General features: G+C 37.2%; 1 protein-coding gene across 1 annotated transcript in view; it reads right to left on the bottom strand.

Moving 5' to 3' along the window:
• Positions 1 to 22,757, bottom strand: part of LOC139729333 (sodium-independent sulfate anion transporter-like) — a 46,489-nt gene that overhangs the window by 18,767 nt on the left and 4,965 nt on the right. Inside the window, exons 2-5 of the mRNA XM_071640261.1 lie at positions 14,962 to 15,323; positions 13,133 to 13,352; positions 11,903 to 12,068; positions 2,878 to 2,932 (exon numbers count right to left, since the gene is read on the bottom strand). Of these exons, the coding sequence (XP_071496362.1) occupies positions 2,878 to 2,932; positions 11,903 to 12,068; positions 13,133 to 13,352; positions 14,962 to 15,162 (642 nt within the window). The 5' untranslated portion in view covers positions 15,163 to 15,323. The remainder of the gene's footprint in view (positions 1 to 2,877; positions 2,933 to 11,902; positions 12,069 to 13,132; positions 13,353 to 14,961; positions 15,324 to 22,757) is intronic.

Raw genomic sequence — 22,757 nt, 5'->3', positions numbered from 1 at the left:
TAGCAAAATGTACAATATAGGTAAAAAATCAAGGTCAAAGGTCAAAGAAGTCAAAGGTCAAAATTCTGTGTAGAAGTTTTGAAGCCCTCACCTAGTGCCATCACATAAAGCAAACAGAATAGAAATCAGGTTAGAAATGGCGAAGGAGTAGCATTTTGTAGCCAATGTAATATATAGGTCAAAAATCAAGGTCAGAGGTCAAAGAAGTCAAAGGTCAAAATTCTGTGTAGAAGTTTTGAAGCCCTCACCTGGTGCCATCACATAAAGCAAACGGAAGTGAAATCGGGTTAGAAATGGCGAAGGAGTAGCATTTTGTAGCAAAAATGTACAATACAGGTAAAAAATCAAGGTCAAAGGTCAAAGAAGTCAAAGGTCAAAATTCTGTGTAGAAGTTCTGAAGCCCTCACCTAGTGCCATCACATAAAGCAAACGGAATCAAAATCGGGTTAGAAATGGCGAAGGAGTAGCATTTTGTAGCAAAGTGTACAATACAGGTCAAAAATCAAGGTCAAAGGTCAAAGAAGTCAAAGGTCAAAGAAGTCAAAGGTCAAAATTCTGTGTAGAGTTTTGAAGCCCTCACCTAGTGCCATCACATAAAGCAAACGGAATCAAAATCGGGTTAGAAATGGCAAAGGAGTAGCATTTTGTAGCAAAATGTACAATATAGGTCAAAAATCAACGTCAAAGGTCAAAATTCTGCGTAGAAGTTTTGAAGCCCTCACCTAGTGCCATCACATAAAGCAAACGGAATCGAAATCGGAATAGAAATGGCGAAGGAGTAGCATTTTGTAGCCAGTGTACATTATAGGTCAAAAATCAAGATCAAAGGTCAAAATTCTGTGTACAAGTTTTGAAGCCCTCACCTAGTGCCATCACATAAAGCAAACGGAATCGAAATCGGGTTAGAAATGGCAAAGGAGTAGCATTTTGTAGCAAAATGTACAATATAGGTCAAAAATCAAGGTCAAAGGTCAAAGAAGTCAAAGGTCAAAAATTCTGTGTAGAAGTTTTGAAGCCCTCACCTAGTGCCATCACATAAAGCAAACGGAATCGAAATCGGGTTAGAAATGGCGAAGGAGTAGCATTTTGAAGCAAAATGTACAATATAGGTCAAAGGTCAAGGTCAAAGGTCACAACTGAAATTCTGTGTAGAAGTTTCAAAGCTCCCATGTAGTGCTATCATATAAAGCAAACAGAATCAAAAATGGCTCATAAATGACAGAGAAGTAGCAAATTGAACATTTTGATCACACACGGACGCACGGACGGACAGACGGACAGACAGACACACAGACACACACACGTACGGAGCCCGTTTCATAGTCCCCTGCTCGAACTCGTTCGGCGGGGACAAATAACTAAGTCCTATAATTTCTCTATGGGTTGTGGTGAAAACTCATCCAATATAAACATTATAAAAGTCTTTATAGCATTTTATCCATTCTCATCAATGATAGCTGACCTGGTCAAACAGAGATATTTAGTTTCAAAACTCTACTGGGAGTCTAATATCTGAAATAGGAGGAAGAGGCAAAGGGAAAAAAAACGCTGAAAGAGAAAGAAGTCAACGAAGGGGAACTATCTCAGTCAGCAATCAGTACTTTCCACATTGGTTGAATCATTGCACTTGCCCTTTCAAATTATGTTGTGTATAAAAACAACCACAATGTGTTAATCATACTCTTAGACTACTTTGTACACCTATCAGAAAACTTTCTCTTTTTTTCACTAATTTGTTTGGTTTTTTTTTTGTCTTTCTCACATGACACATTGCAATGGATGGCAGGACTTCACTTTGGCTGTATTTTTATCTCAATATGGAAAACATTTGTAAACAATCTGAATTAGTGGTTTACAAATTGTATTCTTTATGTGCAATGACATGAAAATTTCAAATTTTTAAGTCAAAGGTCAGAAAAGAATCTGATATGAAGATATTATCTCTATATATACAAACATGTGTGTGTAATAAATACAAAAGGACATGTAAGTTGTGTGATTTCTGCTTTAATGATCACGCCTCAGTTAAAGTCACAATATATATCATCACTATATGAGTAATATCCAAGACATCAGCTAACATTTGTGCCCTTTGAGCACTAAGATAGAGTGGCAAAGGCATTACAAATACTAGCACAAATATTATAATTATTATCATTATTACTATTATTACCTTCGCCAAGGGAGGAGGTTATGTTTTCGTTACCGTTGGTTTGTTTGTTCGTTCGTTCATTAGTCCGTGCGCAAAATCACTCAAAAAGTAGTTAACGGATTTGGATGAAACTTGCAGGAAAGGTTTAGAATGACACAAGTAACAAACGATTAAATTTTGGTAGTGATCCGAGAATTTTTTGGGAATTTATGAAGGATTTTTGACATTTTGGCAGGTAGGGTCAATGAACTTGGGAGTTCAGGCTGCGCGTATTGAGGTTTGCATGCGTGCACTAAAGTGCGTGCTTTGATTTCTGCTAGGGTTAGGCGCGCTGTGCAGCTGAAGGTTTATGACGTAACAAAGGCTTTTATATTGGGAAATCAGGCGACTTTCAGCACATACATGAGTGGAAATCCCTGATATCTCTTTGGAAGAACAAGATCAGTGGTGGAAATAAGCTGCATGCTTGGCGGAGGTCTGCGCTCTCAGAGTGCTTTTCTAGTTATTATCATTATTACTACTACTACTATTAGTACAACCTGTAGTAGTAGTAGGAGTAGTAGTAGTAGTAGTAGTAGTAGTAGTAGTAGTAGAAGTAGTAGTAGTAGTAGTAGTAGTAGTAGTAGTAGTAGTAGTAGTTACTGTAGTAGTAGTAGTAGTAGTAGTAGTAGTAGTAGTAGTATCATCATCATCATCATCATCATTATCATCTATATCAAACTTACAGTGAGAAGAACCAGAAAGACCATGGTGATGATCCCTAGTAGAGCGTCCCAAGGACTACGGACAGAGAGAAGAGATCATAATAAGGAAAACAGTCATTTTCTTTGTAAACTCACTTCTTGAATTGAAAACCAAATATTTCACTGTATCATTTATATACAAAGAAATCAAACTCACAATAACCAAAAAGTCTGCAATAAAACTACAGCAAACATTTATCTTTATAAACCTGTATGGGATTACTCTATTGCTATCCAAGTTGACTTTGGCACTGATACAAAGAAAACAAACGACAGAGTGCTTTTATTAGAACTGGTCAGAATCGTGCATAGCACTGCACACACATACATATAAACCTCAACTTCCTTGAATATACTTTTAGTAATATAGTATTAACCTGTTGAGGACGGATTGATTTTGCTGCAACATGCATTTCCCATAGACACCTGCCCTGAGTATACTCGGTACTCGTCCTAAACGGGTTAATACTCGATGGAATCAACAAAGTCAATCCTCAGTCCATACATCATGTTTGTAAATGCTGCAGCAGTTTTCACTGTACCTGAGCTTCTAAGACAAAAAGGATATAGTGATAAGCACAGTAATATTCCTTTTAAGGAGTGGGGGTTGAGATCCTATCATAAAGAGAAGGAAAATATTACTGAATAATGTACACAACTAGATGTATGTCACTCTTGAATGAGCTAATTGCCTCACTGAGGCCTGAAGAAGTCTCACTAGTCATTGCTCTTTTCACTTCATTCACATTGCATCTTGCAGAATCCTGAAAGAAAAGTATTTTAATGTAAAAATCATAACAGCAGATTTGTGGGAGAGAATACACTACTGACTACTTGCTTCCATGATCAGGAGTACCATAAAATGATAAACATTAAACACACACACACACACACACACACACACACACACACACACGTCCAACTTATTGGACAAAAAAAATCTTTTAAGCAATTTGCTGACTTTGAGAGTGTTAATGCAAGTTTTGTCTGATTTTCGTATCATGCAAAACTCCCATATAGCATTCAATTCAATTTCAATTTATTCGGCAACTGATTGATACAACATAAAAAAGTGCACATTATAAAAGACATAACATTCAAAGGCCGGGACCCCTTGTAAGCAACTAGTGCTTGTTATGGGGCCCCTTTGCAGCAATCAAACAATCAATAACAAAAATGCAATTAAGCATATATCGAAATTTCTGTCATAAGTAGTAAATTAGAAAATACAGAATTACGTTACAATATACACATAGACATACGCAAGCATACACTCAGTAAAAAATGCAATGCAAGAGATTGGTAAGAGGGTGAAGAAACGAAGATAAAGAAAGAAGAAAAAGTACAGCTGTTGAAGTCTACTCAGTCAAGGATGATAGTTTTTTAAATGTAACACGTTTGAATAGGGTTCTGAAACGAGTAAGTGTAGTACTGGATTTAAGATCAGAAGAAATTAAATTCCATTCATGAGCCCCTGTGAATCGAATAGAATGAGACCTTGTTGTTAAGCGACAACTTGGAACTCGAAGATTATCTTTAGAACGGGTTGAGTATGCATGGAATGACGAATTTGTTCTAAACATGTTTTGAAAAATGGAAGGGAGTATCCCTTTATGATACTTAAACATGAATACCAATACATTAAGTTGCACAAGTTCAAATATAGGAATGATTTTATTTTTAATGAAAAGAGGTAGACTCGGACTTCGAAAATCACTTTTTGTTACAAGCCGTACCGCACGTTTTTGTAATCTGAACAGTTTGTCAATATGAACTTTGTATGTCTTGCCCCAAATTTCACTGCAATAGTTAAGGTGAGGTAATATTAAAGCATTGTAAATAAAAAGCAATATTTTTCTTGGTAAAAAAAATTTAAGTTTAGATAGAATTCCTATACTTCTCGATATTTTAGCGGTGATGTTTGTAATGTGACACTTCCAATCGAGAGACTCATGGATTAAAATACCTAAAAAATTTATTGATTCAGTTCTATCTATAACAGCACTTTCTATTTGTATTGGAGAAAGATTTTGTGGTATTTTCTTTCTCTTGGAATGGAACAAAACATACTTTGTTTTCTTAAAATTCAAAAGCAATTTATTGCATTTAAACCACTCATTTAACATACAAAGTTCTTTATTCAATGTAAGTACAAGTGAAGTAACATTTTCATGAGAGTAAAATACCACAGTATCATCTGCAAAAAGTGAAAATCTCAAAATTTTTGAACAATTGATTATGTCATTTACATATACAAGGAATAAAAGGGGCCCAAGTACAGAACCTTGCGGTACGCCAAGAGTTACATCTAATTGAGTGGATTCGACACCATCGACCACCACATACTGCCGTCTATTTGATAAATAACTACCAAACCATTGCAGAGGTAAACCTCTTATTCCGTAGAGATGTAGTTTCGTTAGCAGGATGTGGTGGTCGATGGTGTCGAACGCCTTTGAGAGATCCATAAATACACCACAGCAATAATTACCTCTGTCAATTTCTTGAAGAATGTAGTCAGTAAAACAAATAACACTGAGTGAAGTAGAATAATTTTTACGAAAACCGAATTGCTCAGAAATTAATATATTATTTTTAGTAAGGAACTCATAGAGCCTGTCATACATAAGTCTTTCTAGAAGTTTAGAAAAAATTGAAAGAAGAGCAACAGGTCTATAATTATCAATATATTTTGGATCATCTTTTTTATGCAAAGGTACAATCTTCGCTGTCTTTAATTTTTCAGGTACAAAACCAGTGCTTAAAGATTTATTAAAAATATCACATAAGGGGTCAACTATGTAATGTATACAATCCTTGACAACACGAGGGGATATATCATCAGGCCCACTTGCCTTTGAAATTTTTATAAAAGAAGACAATTTTAACAATTCATAAATAGTGGTGGGTTTAACAAAAAATGATTCAGCGTTCTCACATGAAACAAACTCTTGGAATGAATGTGATGGGCTGCATACCGATTTTGACAACTTTTGGCCAACATTAATGAAATAAGAGTTAAATTGATTCACAATATCTTGCTTTGAGGAAAACTTACAATTATCAAAATACATATTGTTTGGCATTAAATTATGTTTTTTCTTACCTAAGATACTATTTATATGACACCATGTTTTCTTTAAGTCACCTTTTACAGACGAGAACAATTCATTATAATATCTATATTTAGAATAACGAATGGTGTTTGTAAGTTTGTTTTTATAATCTTTATAAGCAGTCTTATGTTTTGTGTCTGGATTCTTTAAACTTGCCTTATATAATCTGTTTTTACGATTTATAGACTTAAGAATACCTTTAGTAATCCAAGGTTTCTTACACTTATCCACCTTATTCACATGAATAGTCTTAAAAGGAAAACAATCATCATATATATCATAAAATTTTTCAAAAAATGTGTTATAACAGTCGTCAACATTTATACATTCTTTTACATTTGACCAATCGACATTTTTTAGTTTCTCACGAAATGACAAAAGGTTTGTATCATTGATAATTCTTTTACGTACTTCTTTTTTCTTTGAAATGTTATGTTTAATACTTGTTCTGTTTTTTACTATGCCAAATACTGGAAAGTGATCAGAAAGGTCATCATAGATGATTCCGCTGTAAAAATTTTTTTCAGGGGTGTTAGAATATATGTTGTCAATTAAAGAGGCTCTATTTGCTGAGATGCGAGTTGGTTTTGTGATCATTGGAAAAAAATGAAAAGAATACATCATGTCTAAGAATTCATTTGTTTTGTGATGGGAACCAGAATTTAGTAAGTCGATATTGAAGTCGCCCAGGAGATAGATTTCTTTCTTTTCATTTTCCAGTATTTCAAAAATATCGTTAATTCTGGAAGTAAAATCTGATATGTCAGTGTTTGGTGGACGATAAATACATGCAACAACAATAGATTTGTCATTAAGGCTAACTTCTATAAAGAGCATTTCATAATTGTTTGATATACATGATAAGTCGGTTCGTAATACAAACTGATATTCATTTCTTACATAAAGGGCTACACCACCGCCAACCTTTCCAGCTGGTCTACAAATATGAACAAGAGAATAATTGGGCAAGTCCAAGATAAGGTCCCCTCAGAAGGCAAAATTTCATCTTTGCTCAATATTGACATGTTTGGTATCATTTTAAAGCTTATGAGTTGAAGTTTTGATTTCCATGGAGGAAAAAATGATATTATGTAAATTTATGCAAATTTCAAGGGCTTCATTTGCATAAATGTGAAACACAGCGTTACGTATGGGACATTTATAAAAATTCATATTAATTCAAAGGAAAGCAAATGATATTTGATTAATATGTGGACATAAGAAGTTCATCACATAGTTTAACTTGGTATGAAAATTTAGGGATTATGCAAATGATTATGCAAATTAGCTCGTGTCCTATCACGAGATGTCCCATACGTAACAAAATGAGGTCATTTTTTTAGGTTTTTTCTAAAATTGCTAAGGTTATTTTAATGCCCTTTTGGAAAGTTCTAATTTATTGTTTAGAGAAATTAAATACCAGAGAAAAAAGAAAAAAAAGTTAAAGAAACATTTTTTATTAGGCATTGAAATAATGTTACGTATGGGACAAATGTGTTACGTATGGGACATTCTCATACATATTGCATGTGAATGCATGTAGCTAGCTGGGAAGGTCTCTCAGTACACAAATGGTCAATCATCCTGAAGAAAGCATCCCAACATTGCAGCTACTTTTTGAGTTATAGACACTTGAAACAATACATGAACTTGACTGAACAATTTTCAGAAAGGGGGAGGGGAAAATGGCAAAATACACAATGAAAAATCAGCATATAAGGGATGGTATAGTTTTTTGTAGAAATGAGTATTCAGTTTTCAACATTTAATGAGATGATTGGAAACCAATTATATGAATTACTTAAGAGCATACAATCTTAAGACTAGAGGAATTCAAAGTTTATGTGATGGAGTTCCAATTTGAAATGGTTGTGATATATATATATATATAAATAAAGTAAAATGATTTTTTATTTATTGCAAGTGATACACAAATTGTCCTTATTCAGTTTTCAATAGTAGCCACGACAAAATTCATGGGTATACATACTGAGGCGTGACTCGAATCAATGACCTGACTGCTAGACAGACATCACATATCTACTCGATCACTGGGGTTCCACGCAGCAGGTATTGCTTATTTATTAAACTTGATATTTCTTGTGTCAAGTTGTTTTTTATTGAAACTGAATGGCAAACTGCCCTTCATCAATGGAAGTAAACACTTAACTATTCAATTTTTCAGTAGTAACTATCCTGATGAAAATAGGGCATACAGTACATACTAAGGTTGGTCATAAAAAAATATAGAATATGATTAAATGTGATTATGATGGTAAATATCTGGGGAATATTGTTTCCTTGTCAATCTAGATCAGTATTTGAGTAATTTCAACTGATTCCACCTCAATAATTATGCAAAAATTTGTTTATGGGTATTTTGCTAAATTATTTTGCAAAATACCCATAAACATGGTTCTCCACACACTAAACGAATGGGGGACAAAGGGCATGCATACCCAAGTTGGTCATAAATATATAAAGATATGATTGAATATGATTATGATGGTGAATATTTGGGGAATATTGTTTCCTTGACAATCTGGATCAGTATTTGAGTAGTTTCAACTGATTTTACTTCAATAATTATGCAAAATACCCATAAACATGGTTCTTTACACACTAAATGAATGGGGGACAAACTGTCCCATACGTAACTGTCCCATACGTAACGCGTCATGTCTGTCTTTAATTAGAACCTGTAATTAGAGCTTTTTGCCTAATTACATGAAACTTACCTGTGATAATCTTGAGTGTTGTGACTTTCATCACAGTGAGTTACAAGTTGTAGAATGATATACTTTCAGAGAGTTTTGAGGTTGAAAAAAATGTTCAAAAAAACAAAATTTTTCTGGTCCCATACGTAACGGCACATATTTTCTCTTCTAGAATATAATTGTCAAGGTCATTTTTCTCAATTTTTTACATGATTATACTTCTCCTAGATATCAATCACCTTGATGAAGTTCAATATGATCAAAGGCCATTAACACTATTTTTCAGGTCATAAAAGTCTCTGAATGTCCCATACGTAACGTGCGCGTTATCTTGGACTTGCCCAATTATCAATATCATACAAACCTAAATTCACTTTTGTGTTAAACCATGTTTCAGAAACTGCTATAACACTGAAATTAAAATCAAGGGAGGATAAAAGTGTGTTAAAAGAATCAAAATTTTTCTGAAGGCTTCTTGCGTTTATATGGAAAAGGGAAAAATCCGAACACTTATTTGCATATTTTGTATGAAAGTCTTCAGTAAACATATATTCACAATTATTTTCGAAATAGTTCTGTGCGTCAGCAGTTTCATTATTGTCTGTATGATGTACGGAATTAATAGTAAAAGGGTTAATCTTTAATGACTGTATTTTGCTGATATCAATCTCAGTAGACAAGTGAAAAAAGCTGCGTAAAGATAGAGAGAATTCATTATCATCGGAAATATGGTTAAATGGCAGGGCATCTGAAACACAGTTTACACACAACCATGACTGAGTAGAGGAAGAAGCATTGCAATTCACACACGCATACATTCACGTACAGAAAAACCTACTGTTAACTAAAGTATACAAATATATATTATCAAGCTGGTACGAGGAATAAATTGTAAAAATGAATGCTGGGATAACTGTTGTAGTGCCCAGCAATGTAGCCTTATTTCTTCCCAGGCAGTAACAATTTCAGACTTCTAATTGCAAAAAAGAAAAAATACAATATGAATTATCTTTAACGTAAATGACAGATCTGCATTCGGCAGAATCAAGCTTCGTCTATATAACGAAAATCAAATTAGAACAACAACAACGAAAAACTTTAAGCAATTCAAGTGATTAAAAAGGAGAAAAAAATCCTATTGAAGGGGTAAAAATTATAACAGTCACTTTTTTACCTTTGCTCTGTAAAAAAAATACTACGTTCGCCAAGAATTATGTAAAAAGTTGATATTGCATTTAGAGCATTGAGTATCATAATTGCACAATTAAGTACACTGGAGAAGTAGATTAAGATATCCGCGATGAGTTGGCAAAGTAAATTAAGGTCGGAAATGCAACAGCGCCGAGGATAAAGAGAAGGCATTTCCTTGCCGAACAGATGATAGCATGATATAACATTTAGTGGCCAGGTTTTTGTGTACTCAGCAGGGGGGGGGGGTTCCAATCCAGGCGAGTGCACTGCTGTATGTTAAACCATATGGGGAGTAGGCTGACGAGCGAAAGCCCGCGCGTTTATGATCACGTGGTCACAAAAAGCGGCATCTCGCTGGCATCCAAGGGTTCCGCGTAATCTGGCGTCCTCCACACACATACTATACGCGCACACACACACACACACAAAAAAATCCTTGATGCCCTTGACTAAGTGGGTAATAGCTTTTGCTTGAACATAATGTGAAGAAGGTTCCACTGGCAGAGCTCAATGGACGAGAACAACTCGTCGAAGGATCGACCGTGACACCGGAATGAGGGGGGAGGGGGGGGGGGGTGCGATCCACTCGAGTGCACCGCTGTTAGCATCCAAGCCATACATGGACTGACGAGCGAACATGGTTGACTGAGCAAGTAATAGCTCCTGGGCTGGACAAGAATGTGAAAAAGGTTCACTGGCAGGGCCCAGTGGATGAGCAAGAACCGTAATTAAGGATGACTTTCCATGCCAACAATAACCCAAGATAGGCTGCAATATATAAACAATGACGTGAAAAAGGAATCGCTTAGTGAGCTCCATCTCAGAATCAATGACACGTTGCGTTCTCATTTCAACTTTAACGGACTTGCACAGCCTTAGGAATTTCCCATTAGGTTCCTGAGGTCGTCTTTGCTCTTAATGGCGACCCTTCTCTCCCCCTGTTTAAGCAGTGCATAGATTCGGCCATCTTGGGTCCAAGCGACCTTTACAGCTTCTGATGATTTGACTGCCCAGAAAAGCTCACTTCTCGTTTTGGTGAGGCTTTCATGAATGAAAACAGGGGTCCCTTGGCTATTCCGGAGCACTTTCCTTGCCCGGTAGATTCTGTCACGAGAGTTGTAGGTCGCAAATTTAGCTATGATCCCCCTGGGTTTTCCGCCATTTCGGCGTCCTAGTCTGTGGCTCCTATCAAGATCTTTACAATCAACTTGTAGATTCATCTTTTCCCTGCATAGCTTTATAATAGTTTCATCAGTATTTTCTCCTTCTGTCTCGGGTATTCCATGAAAAATTATGCAATTTCTCCTAGAATATTGTTCTGCTTCCTCATTTTGTTGGCTCACTGATTTAAGTTTGTTTTCGAGAACAGCAATTCGGTCGTCACGTAGCTTTAATTCATGTTCGAGAGTTGCGTTAAAAGATTCAGCCACTTTATCAGTTATGATTGGTGTTAGTTCAGAAATTACTGCTTCTTTGATGGCACTCACCAGTTTATTAATAGTTTCGTCGTCTTCGATGGCTTTGTGTAATTCCTCGCGTACGGTGCTCGTCAGGCACTGGGGCGCCGGGTTTTCCGCTTGAAGTTTTGTGTTCTGTCCGCGAGTCGGCATGGTATCCGCAGAGCATTAATTCAACTTGTGTTACAAAAATGAGTAAAATCCGATGTCCAGGATCATGAATTGATCAAATCAGAGATATGTAGACGTAGATGACTATAATGATACTCGTAAGGAAAAAAAGTTACACGGAGAATGATGTGCAAAATTGGTGACTAGGCGAAGTAGCAAGCATAAAAGAGGAGCTCACGCAAAAACACGTCCGTTCATGACCACGGTCTTCTGCATTACAACATTAAAGTTGTAACATTAAAGTTTGATTGTCCTGATCTATCTTGCAGAATAAAATGATCACTTTGAATATAGCCATTACATCTAGAGACTGATACACACGTCTCTCCTCTGGAATATTGACTGACTGACTCACTTTGATTGTGGAATGTTTTTGAAAGTGTTGTAGACATCCTCTGCAAAGCTTCCTGAGGAGAAGTGAATTCCCAGCACATGTTTGACTTGACCAAAGGCAATGGTGATGGCAGACGCTGTCGTGAAACCAGCTACCACGGATGCTGAGATGAAACCAGTCAAAGTACCTAGAAACCACGTGAGTCAAAATAGAGTACAGGGTGATGGGTAACAACTGATACATCCATCAGTCTAAAGGCAGTACTGTATTGAGTGTAACTACGTATATTGCTCTTGCACCAAAAGATAAATATCTCTCACAGTACATAATGGGAGAATAGAAAACAAGAGCACCTGCAAAATTTAGCTCAAGCCTTTGCTGATACGCTGCTGTCATTTCATTAACCAGGGGCGGATCCAGGAATTCCTTAAAGAGGGGGTGTGTTAAAAAAATTAAAGGGGGAGGGGGGGGGGGGGGGTGCATGCACCCCTAACTCATTTTTTTCTTTTTATTTCTTTCGTTTCAACAAAAAATAAGAGGGGGGGGGGGGCGTGGGCCTGGTAAGGTCCTCCCTGGATCCGCCACTGTTAACTGTACTGGTACAACTCCTTTGTGATAAATTTGTGTAAATTGTGTGACCAGCATTAATACAGTTAGTAACAGGCTACAAAAGAAAACAGTGCAAAGTAAATCTAATCAAATTGGCATTCATGCTGAATAATCCTAAGTATACAATTTGAGCTTTGTATATATGTAATTTCTATTCATATGTGAAATTGGGTATTGGAACCATGCAAGGGATACGTCATCTCATACTACACTAAACTTTAAGACCTTTTGCAGTTATACTAGTAGCTGCTATGAGCATACTGTGATGCCAGAGACTCCAACTCTCCCGCTTTCGATGGGAGATCTCCAGCCGAAATCCCATTTTGGCAGAATCTCCTGTTCTCCCGCTTAAAATGATTTCTTCCTTAATTTCATTGTATGTTTGAAAATAAGCCTTAACAAGTTGGATAGCATGAGAGAGCATCTAGAACCCTAGACCACAACGGACTTTGTGCTCAGCGCACATTAACTTGGATCGGTCTCCCGTTTGCGAGGGGTTTCAGGCGGGAGAATCTCCAGACCAGAAGGTGCTTGGGGTTGGAGTCTCTGTGATGCAAATTCTTCACAAATTCTACAACAGAAACACAACTAACTGTTAGAGGTAAGATGGAGGATAGCATGCAAACTGAGATGAGATCACACCTAAGTGAAAGATGCCTAGAACCAGCTGGATGGCACCACAGATGAAACCAAGGAGAATGGCATAGGATGCTTCATGAATCCCTGTATGATGGTCAGGGTCTTGAACTCCATAGGAAGAAACCAGGAGAGACATAATGGCTGTCGGTCCTATCGTTACATCCTTAGCTCCACCAAGGATGCAGTAGACAAAGCAACCCATATAGGAGGAGTAGAGACCATACTGCAGGAGGATCACACATTTATTTGATCAAGTCAGTCTACAAACACTGTATAGTATTCAATGTGAGGTGAACATAGGATTTCATAGGAACTTCTGCCTAAAGTTCATAATGCACATGTTATGATATGGTGTGAGTTTATTCAGCCATTGTTTACAAGAAGATGATTCCTGTACTCCAAGTTCATTTATTCATAATCTATCTTTGCTTACTATGAAATGAACATGCATAGATATACACTATACACTTTTTCTCTTTGCAAAAAATCTCAAAAATCTTTCAGACAGAAAAATTACATGATAAATACACAGATCCTCCAAAAACTCTGGACATCATAAGTGACATTACAAGTATTTTAAATATTATTGTATCCCCCGAACAGAGTTCGGAGGATACTATGGATTTGGCCTCGTCGCGCCGCGGCCTCGTCGCGCCGCGTCCCCGTCCGCCGCCGCCACAGAGATTTCTTTGTGAGCACTCTACCAGCTATATTTCTTTTCCGATCATCTTCAAATTTGGCATGAAGGTGTATTATGGTTAGACAAAGACACCTATTGTTTTTGGTGATGGCGCCCTTGCTTGTTCCGTCTTTATACATGAAAAGGTAAATTCAATAGGGTCTGCTTGTGAGCGCTCTACTGGCTGCAGTTCTTCTTCGATCATCTTCAAACTTGGCATGAAGGTGTATTATGGTAAGATGAAGAGGCCTATTGTGTTTGGTGATAGCGCCCTCGCTTGTTCCGTCTTTATACATGAAAAGGTAAATTCAATAGGGTCTGATTGTGAGCGCTCTACTGGCTGCAGTTCTTCTTCGATCATCTTCAAATTTGGCATGAAGGTGTATTATGACAAGACAAAGATGCCTATGGTTTTTGGTGATGGCGCCCTCGCTTGTTCCGTCTTTATACATGATAAGGTAAATCCTATAGGGTCTGCTTGTGAGTGCTCTACTGGCTGCAGGTCTTCTTAGATCTTCAAATTTGGCATGAAGGTGTATTATGGTAAGACGAAGACGTCTATTTTTGGTGTGGGCGGAGACATCGTTGCCATGGTAACAAGAATTTTTGTGGAAATAGCAGAGATTTCCTTGTGAGTGCTCTATCGGCTGCATTTCTTCTCCAATCATCTTAAAATTTGGCATGAAGGTCCACTATGGTAAAGCAAGGCCGCCTATTGTTTTTGGTGTGGGCGGAGACATTGTTGCCATGGTAACAAGAATTTTTGTGGATATAGCAGAGATTTCCTTGTGAGCACTCTACTGGCTGCATTTCTTCTATGATCATCTTCAAATTTGGCAGAGTTCTGCAGAGTTACACCGCTGCATCATATTATTGTCATCAAATTTGGTACCCAGAAGCAAAATGTGGACAGGATCATTGTTGCCATGATAACTGTAATTATTTATGGAATTTCTGTATGAGCTCTATATATTGCGATGATGTATGATGCTGTGGGTTCGGGGGATACATGTGCTCGGCTGCGCGACCCGCCGAGCACCGAGCTCTAGTTATCAAATGGTATTTTATTTGAATTGGTATCTACCTGGACATTTGAATTAAACATTTATTAAACAGATATTTACAATGAGCGAAGAAGGTGAAGTTAACTTACCTGTATGGGCAACTTTGCCACACTAGCATAGGCTAAACTCTGAGGAATGACCATCAAACCAACGGTCAAACCAGCCAGTAAATCACTCACTAGAAAGTTCAAACTGTACTTTGGCAGCCATAGAGTGATAGGGAAACGATTCTTCCAACTCTGCACAGAGCAATAGTTCACAGCTGCTGTCTTGATGCTACTCAGCTCCATGACTTCTCAGTAATTTTAATCACATGAACTTTGAGCTCCACAAGTTGACAGCCTCTTCATGGCATAGATTCAAATGAAGTCTCCAAGTTGAACGGTGAATCTGCCACTCCTTGCGCAATGCAGTCCCTTGATAACAGGATTAAACAGCAACAAAACAGGACCTATACTTGACAATGAATAAGAAAAAAAGAAAAATGTATTTTTCTTTCTTTCAAATCAAATATGTTACCGTAAAACGGGGTGAATAGGGACAAATTTAAAGTTCTCATGATTGTATTTTTTTTCATGCAGCCCAGAGACTCAATCTTATGTGGGGATTTTATGTCCACCTAAAATACCTTTAATTTGGCATTGTGAAAGAAAATAAATATTTTGGGGAAAAGTATGTTTTTTGATAAAATGATGCTGTCCCTTTTGACCCCAAATTTGGGGTCAACAGGGACAACACTAATTTTGATCCAAAAAAAGCTGTTCGGAGGCAATTTTTTTTTCAATCCATCCAATGAATTGGATTAAGAGAACAACTGCAGAGTTCAAAAATGATATACAAACATTTAAGAGCAATCTATTCCATTGATAAATCAATCTTTAACAAAAATTTCAACAGCCCAACAAAATGAGCTGATATAAAAAAATGTGACCCATCAGGTCAAAGGTTAAGATTGAAAAGTAAGTCAAAACTTTACTAATCCATTGAATTACACTCAAATATTAACCCATTTCTTCTTCAAGTGGCAAATCATGATGTACAATCTTATTCATACACTCTAAATTCAGTGTAACTTGACTCTTATGATGTCGGGAATGTTTTGGGAGTTCTTACAGCAATTATAAGCTGGCACCTATAGTATGGGTCTGACCCAAACAGATGTGTTGTTGGCATTAAAACATGCAGAAGACAGAGAAAAGGGTCATGAAATACAAGTGGAAAGTCCTAGCATGTCTTAGGCAGTGAAAAAAATTCCCAAGAGGGTGGGTGGGGCCAGGGTTCCCAGACCCTTCCTCCCCAAGTTACAACCTTGTAGGGTTAAGACAGCGAAGTTCACTCTCATCTATGTATACAAAAGTGAAGCCACATATCCAAAGATCTTATTGCTCTCTTGTCAAGAGATTTAGAATAAAAATTCACACTTTTGGAAATAGCTGGACATAACAAACATTTCAGAGCAATTTATGACATAATAATAGTTAATCATACAGAAAATTTAAAGGGCCAATCAAACGACACCATGGTGTCCCTATTCACCCCAGTCTAACTGATTTTTTGCCCAAGAGAAGAAAAAATGTGCTGTCACAAATTCCTGTTGAAATAATTATTTCAAATTTAAAGGTATGTTGTAGGACCTAACAGGCTAGATTCATGAACCTTTTTTAGCAGATTTCATTAATCAATGGCCACAGGAGCAGAAAAGTTTTGACCGCCCTGATTTTTTTGTGATTTTTTGAAAACTTTTTATTTGGACCTCCAGTACCCTTTAAAAAAATTTTCACATCAGGAGAACCACTTTCTGGACACTGTTGGATGGTCCTTCCATCCTGTGATAAAAATAAGAAAAAAAGTTCAAGCAAATTTGAAACATGCACATTCAAAAAACTTTTCTCGGTTTTGTCCCTATTCACCTCGCCGTCCCTTTTCACCCCGTTTTACGGTACTGCAACATCATAATTCATCTTGTCGGATGAATGTGTTGTACAATGCATTGAAGTGAGAGCAGCATGGAATGGATAGGGAGAAAAGATTCAGAGAGAGAAAATGAAAAGTGTGATGTCGTGATGATGATGATGATGATGATAATTCAAACAGTGATTATCAATGGTAAGTACAATTGCCAGTTTACACTGATCACTCTTATTCCCAACTTATTAATTAATTACTGACAATTGCTGAAGACTGGATGGCATACTATAAAGGTTGACACATATTTTTGCATAATTATTATTATTATTATTTGCACTGAGCAGCTCAAAAATAAATTCAGAGGTTCTTGAATTCATGTCAACCCATTCAAAAAGTGCAGAGAAAATTGTAAAGATATTTTCGCAGGATATAGAATTCACGCTAGCCAGAAGCAGTGCAAAATATGTGAAAATTAATGTACGGTACCACAAACATTTTGGCATATACACTGTACTACAATACAACAGATCAAATTATACAACACCTAATTAGAATGTAGCTATCCTATTGGACGATTGCCCATCACATGACATTTAGTTATACTTAAGTTCCATCACACTATGTGGTGGCTGTCAGCCATGCAGTTAGAAGTAAAAAAGTAAGAGTATAAAAACAGATAGCGCACGGCTGATGTCACCCATTTCCATGGCATTGACTCCCCGTGTTAAAGGTACCCAGGTCGAAATTCCCATAGAAACCAGTAGAGCTAAAACCAGTAGAATTCTACTGGTTTGTACGGGTTCAGTGGAGACCGATTTTCTACTGGTTTCAATATGGAAAGTGAAATAAAACCAGTAGAAAACCAGTAGGAAATTTGTACTGGAACCAGTAGCAGACCAGTAAGAATTCTTATTGGAACCAGTAGAAACCAGTAGAAATGCTTGATTTAAACCAGTAGAATCCAGTGAAGACCAGTGAAAACTCTCAATGAAACCAGTAGAAATCTCAACAAAACCAGTAGAAATCTTAACAAAACCAGTAGAAAACCAGTAGAAACCAGCAGGATTTTTTTACTGGAACCAGTAGAAATCTCACCAAAACCAGTAGAAATCTCAACAAAACCAGTAGAAATCTCAACAAAACCAGTAGAAATCTTAACAAAACCAGTAGAAAACCAGTAGAAACCAGCAGGATTTTTTTACTGGAACCAGTAGAAATCTCAACAAAACCAGTAGAAATCTCAACAAAACCAGTAGAAACCAGCAGGATTTCTTACTGGAACCAGTACAAATCTCAACAAAACCAGTAGAAATCTTAACAAAACCAGTAGAAAACCAGTAGAAACCAGCAGGATTTCTTACTGGAACCAGTAGAAACCAGCAGGATTTCTTACTGGAACCAGTAGAAACCAGCAGGATTTCTTACTGGAACCAGTAGAAACCAGCAGGATTTCTTTCTGGAACCAGTAGAAACCAGCTGAATTTCTTACTGGAACCAGTAGAAACCAGCATGATTTCCTACTGGAACCAGTAGAAACCAGCAGGATTTCTTACTGGAACCAGTAGAAACCAGCAGGATTTCTTCTGGAACCAGTAGAAACCAGCAGGATTTCTTACTGGAACCAGTAGAAACCAGCAGGATTTCTTACTGGAACCAGTAGAAACCAGCAGGATTTCTTACTGGAACCAGTAGAAACCAGTAGGAATTTCTACTGGAACCAGAAGAATGCCAGTAGATTCCTTACTGAAACCAGAAGAAACCAACAGAATACCAGTAGATGTTGTACTGGCCCCAGCAGAAACCAGAAGAAATTCCTACTGAACCAGTAACAGCATGTACCAATGCATTTGGAAGAAGAACTTGCACTTCAAGTGACTCCCATTATAACGACATCTTCAGGACCGACAGTTTTCTTTTTGTTACATTAAAATGTTGTTACAGCTCAACAATGCAAGAAAGAACATTGTAAATGTAGTACAGTTGTAAATACAGGTAATTTAAGGACCTGATTTTTTACTTTTTTGATACATTGCAAAAAAGTTTCCATAGAACCATGTCCAATATAATGGATGTGCACTAGTAGTACAAATTCTTCTTCAAATCAGCAAAAACAAACAAACAAACAAAAAACCTATTTGTAATGGTGCCACCAGACATCAACTAATGTACAGTACTAACCAATTTTCGACTGAATGAGACATACCTGAATGTTCAAAATTAAGAATGCATACATGTACACAACACATGCCACACAAATTCACACTGCATTTGTATGCATACATTAATCAAAACATGAGACTTGTATCACACACTGTAAGTCTGGAGTAAATACAGTCTTAAGTTGAGGAAATTTTATTACAGGTCAATGGATGATAATCATATTACATGAGTACATTACATTTCAAAGTATTCATTATTCAGATTACTTTTTTTTTTCACCATGTTGTTTTGCCAAGCCAAAGAATTTTTATTTCAGTTAACAAATTCGTTCAACTGATTATGTGACAGGAATTTTTGTTTTTGAAAGACAAATAAGGCCTCGACAGGTATTTGAAAAAAAAAAACATGTAAATTTGTATTACATCAAAAATACAAGGTTTACATTCCTGTCATTGAGCACTTTCCATATGCCCCATTTGTTTGTTAAAGCGATAACTTAAAGATGATTACCCTAATCATAGAAAATGTTCATCTGAAAGGATGCAAAACTCATACGTACACAAACAAACTTAATAATAAAGATATTAAAGTGATGGCATGACAAACAAAACTTCACTTGACAAAACAAAATACAGCATTGGTGGTTGGCAAAGAATAGATATTCATAATCATGTATGTAAAATAAACCATGCTGTCTTGCTAGCATCATCCAGGTACATAACATCTACGGTACATACACAGATAACACTAACAGCATCGATCATAGATAGAGTTAAAAAAAGCGGCACCAAAATGGGATTGGATATTGTAGGTAAGAGGCAATGAGTAAAAAAAAAAAGAAGAGGAAAATAAACAAATAAACAAATTCATAGTCACATCTGAATGTAAGTTTACAGAATAGATTTCAATTACCAAAATGCTCACGCATGCTTGGCAGCTCATTTTATGTTAGTTAACAGCCTTTCAAAAACATAAGAGAACCTCATTATGTCAAGGACCTAAATACCACGATTCACCTGTAATTACCTGTTTGAGTGCATATCACCTTTCTTACTATATTGTAATTATACACAGCCCTGTCCCTTTGCTGCACACAGCATTTGGTTGGGCTAGTTTCTTTCTATAATAGGTCCTTGTTCTGTCAGCTGGAAAGTGGTATGCACAATCTGTGAGGTTTAATGTCTAATAGTAGTCATAAGTTACGTTCAGACGGCAGGCCCTAACCTCGAGGTTAGGAAACCTCGAGGTTTAGCTCTTGCCCCCTAACTACGACGTGTGTCCACACGACGAATCTTAACCTCGAGGTTACGAAACCTCGAGGTGAAGCTTCTGTCCCCCGTAACTACGAGTGGGTCCCACTCGATGTTAAAACCACAAAACCGGAAGTTTCAGCCCACACTGCTAACAAGGCGTCTATTTATTCTTTAGTCCAACCCTGTCGGACTCGCTTACAGGTACTCTTTTTCTCTGTCATAGTATGCAGAGATAGCACTGCACTGATGACTTCATGCCTTTATGAAGATATTCGTCGAAAACACTTTTTTTTTAGCGTCGGAGAAGAATATAGAATACAGTAGCGAGTTCGACGTGTTCAGTTTCAGAGATCAAGCGCATGGGAAGAAAAGATGATGTTGTTTAGTCGTGCGTCATAGGTTTTTCACGTGTAGTGTATTTGTAGTGTACGTTTGGGAGGTTGACCCGGAAGCAGAGGGAAATTGTGGGGACTGGAGTTTACGGCGAGGTCACTCTTAACTTCGAGTTCGTTGTTTTTTGTGTCCACACGGTGCTTAACTACGAGTGGGGACCCCCCGCGGCTCGTGGTTAGAGCGCTAACCATAAGATTTCTCGTGGCTCGAAACATCGAGCAAACCTCGAGGTTTGCTAACTACGAGTGCGTCTTCACGGTCACTAACTACAAGCTCTAACCTCGAAGTTTCCTAACTTCGAGGTTAAGGGCTCCCGTCTGAACGTAACTAATGATTTTTCACAATAAGTCAAGAGTCTTCACCTGGGACCTGATAAAATCATTATCATTTGCAAACTGGCAGGTCTGCAAGTTGCAAGGTTACACTAATTTAATTTAAAAAAAAGAAAGAAAATGCATCAAACTGAACATTACCCATTTGACCATTTAAAATAAAAAAGAAAAAAATACAATGTACACCGTTGCATGATTCAATTACACAACTTTGAGCACAAACAACACAGCATGGACGCGGCAGGTTTTGCACTTCAAGCTCACACCCGTTAGTCTTTTTATCCGATAGCAAGTACAGCTATACTGTGTTATTGTCCAAGTTAGTCCTCACCTAATCCTTTGCCATCAGTACAGCGTAGGAATCTTCCCCTCCTCGACCAGCACAGCAACTCTCTTGTGCAAAATGATAAAATACTGTACATGAACTAAGTATATGCTGACTTTCTTGCAGTTTATACTTGTACCCATCATGAATGTAAAGATACACTGTAGCACAGAAGATCACCCAAGCCCAGTCATCTGGTTCTGACATACATGTATGTACTAAACTTGTACATTGTACATTACGATACTGTTCAAGTATTTCCTCATTTAAGCTGTCACCAGTGATGGAATAACACAGGACATAGTGACACTCCTTTTCCTCCAGTCAATCTTTAAAGTACATTGTCGCTAACAAATCTCTGCACTGATGATGATGAGTCTGGCTGAATATGATGGTTCTCTCAGTTTTACATTTCTTTCGCTCACATAATTCTTTCACTAGTGTGAAAATATCTTGAAATTTTCCTGAAATGACAAGCTGACAACATACACTTTTTGTAAGAGCAAATATTCGGCCAGGCCTCCCTGGTTGGGCCCATCTGGTGCTTGTATGACGATTTCAAAATGCTGAAGGCCCAAACTCTCAGTGAGGTCATCATTCTCTGAAGAAGGCAAGGGAAGATGTAGGGCCCACTCGTGGCAGTCAAAATACCAGGTACGTGGCATAGCGGAGCTCCGCAAGTCGATCTTAGCTGGCTTCCTCTAGTCTTCATCGTCTCCTAATACTTAAAGATAAAACAAACAGAAAGAGAACTTTGAGTAATCAACCAATTTTCAATGTTTGATGTTAAAGTGATATATTGTACTACACGTTGTACGTAAATCTTGCCAAATTGAGAACATTTGTTTAAAAAATCAGCACATTTTTCTTCTTCATTGGAGATCAACATTCAACAATCATATCATTATGGTCAACTAGTGTTTCAGTTTGAACTCTTTATACATACATGTATGATTAATGTACAACATATGTTACGTTTCCACGCCTGACTCTGTCAAGGGCGTGTTATAGTTAACTTCACATATTCTGCTCAATGCACAAACCCGCCCCCACCGATTGATAAATCACTAGCACAGGGTAGACAGTGTTTCTGGCAATTCCATTTCTCTCACTTACAATGTACCGGGTAACCGGTACATACTGTATAGCCTGTATTTTACTTGGTGATTGACTAGCAAGCGGTGTTCCCTACGAACTGTTGTTATAATATACTGGCTTTTTGTACGCTTAAATGGTCACAGATTTGTCATACATACAATTTACACACACACATGAAAGCAAAGCTTGGCATTTTTTTCTACAACTTTGCTCACTGCATGTCCAAAATACGATTCAACATAAATCTACAAGTTAAATATATAGCTGTAGGACCTACATGTATTCTCAAATCATCACTATTTTGTTGGTGTCTAATGTGGCAAACAGAATGTTTCGGTTAGATGAGAAAAACTGAATGTACATGTATTCTCAAATCATCACTATTTTGTTGGTGTCTAATGTGGCAAACAGAATGT

Source organism: Diadema antillarum, unplaced genomic scaffold (genome assembly GCF_040938485.1).
Source record: "Diadema antillarum isolate AM-2024a unplaced genomic scaffold, OU_Dant_1.0 seq00000234_RagTag, whole genome shotgun sequence".
Lineage (NCBI taxonomy): Eukaryota > Metazoa > Echinodermata > Echinoidea > Diadematoida > Diadematidae > Diadema > Diadema antillarum.
The sequence above is the reverse complement of the archived record's forward strand: the minus strand, read 5'-3'. Positions and strand labels throughout refer to the sequence as shown.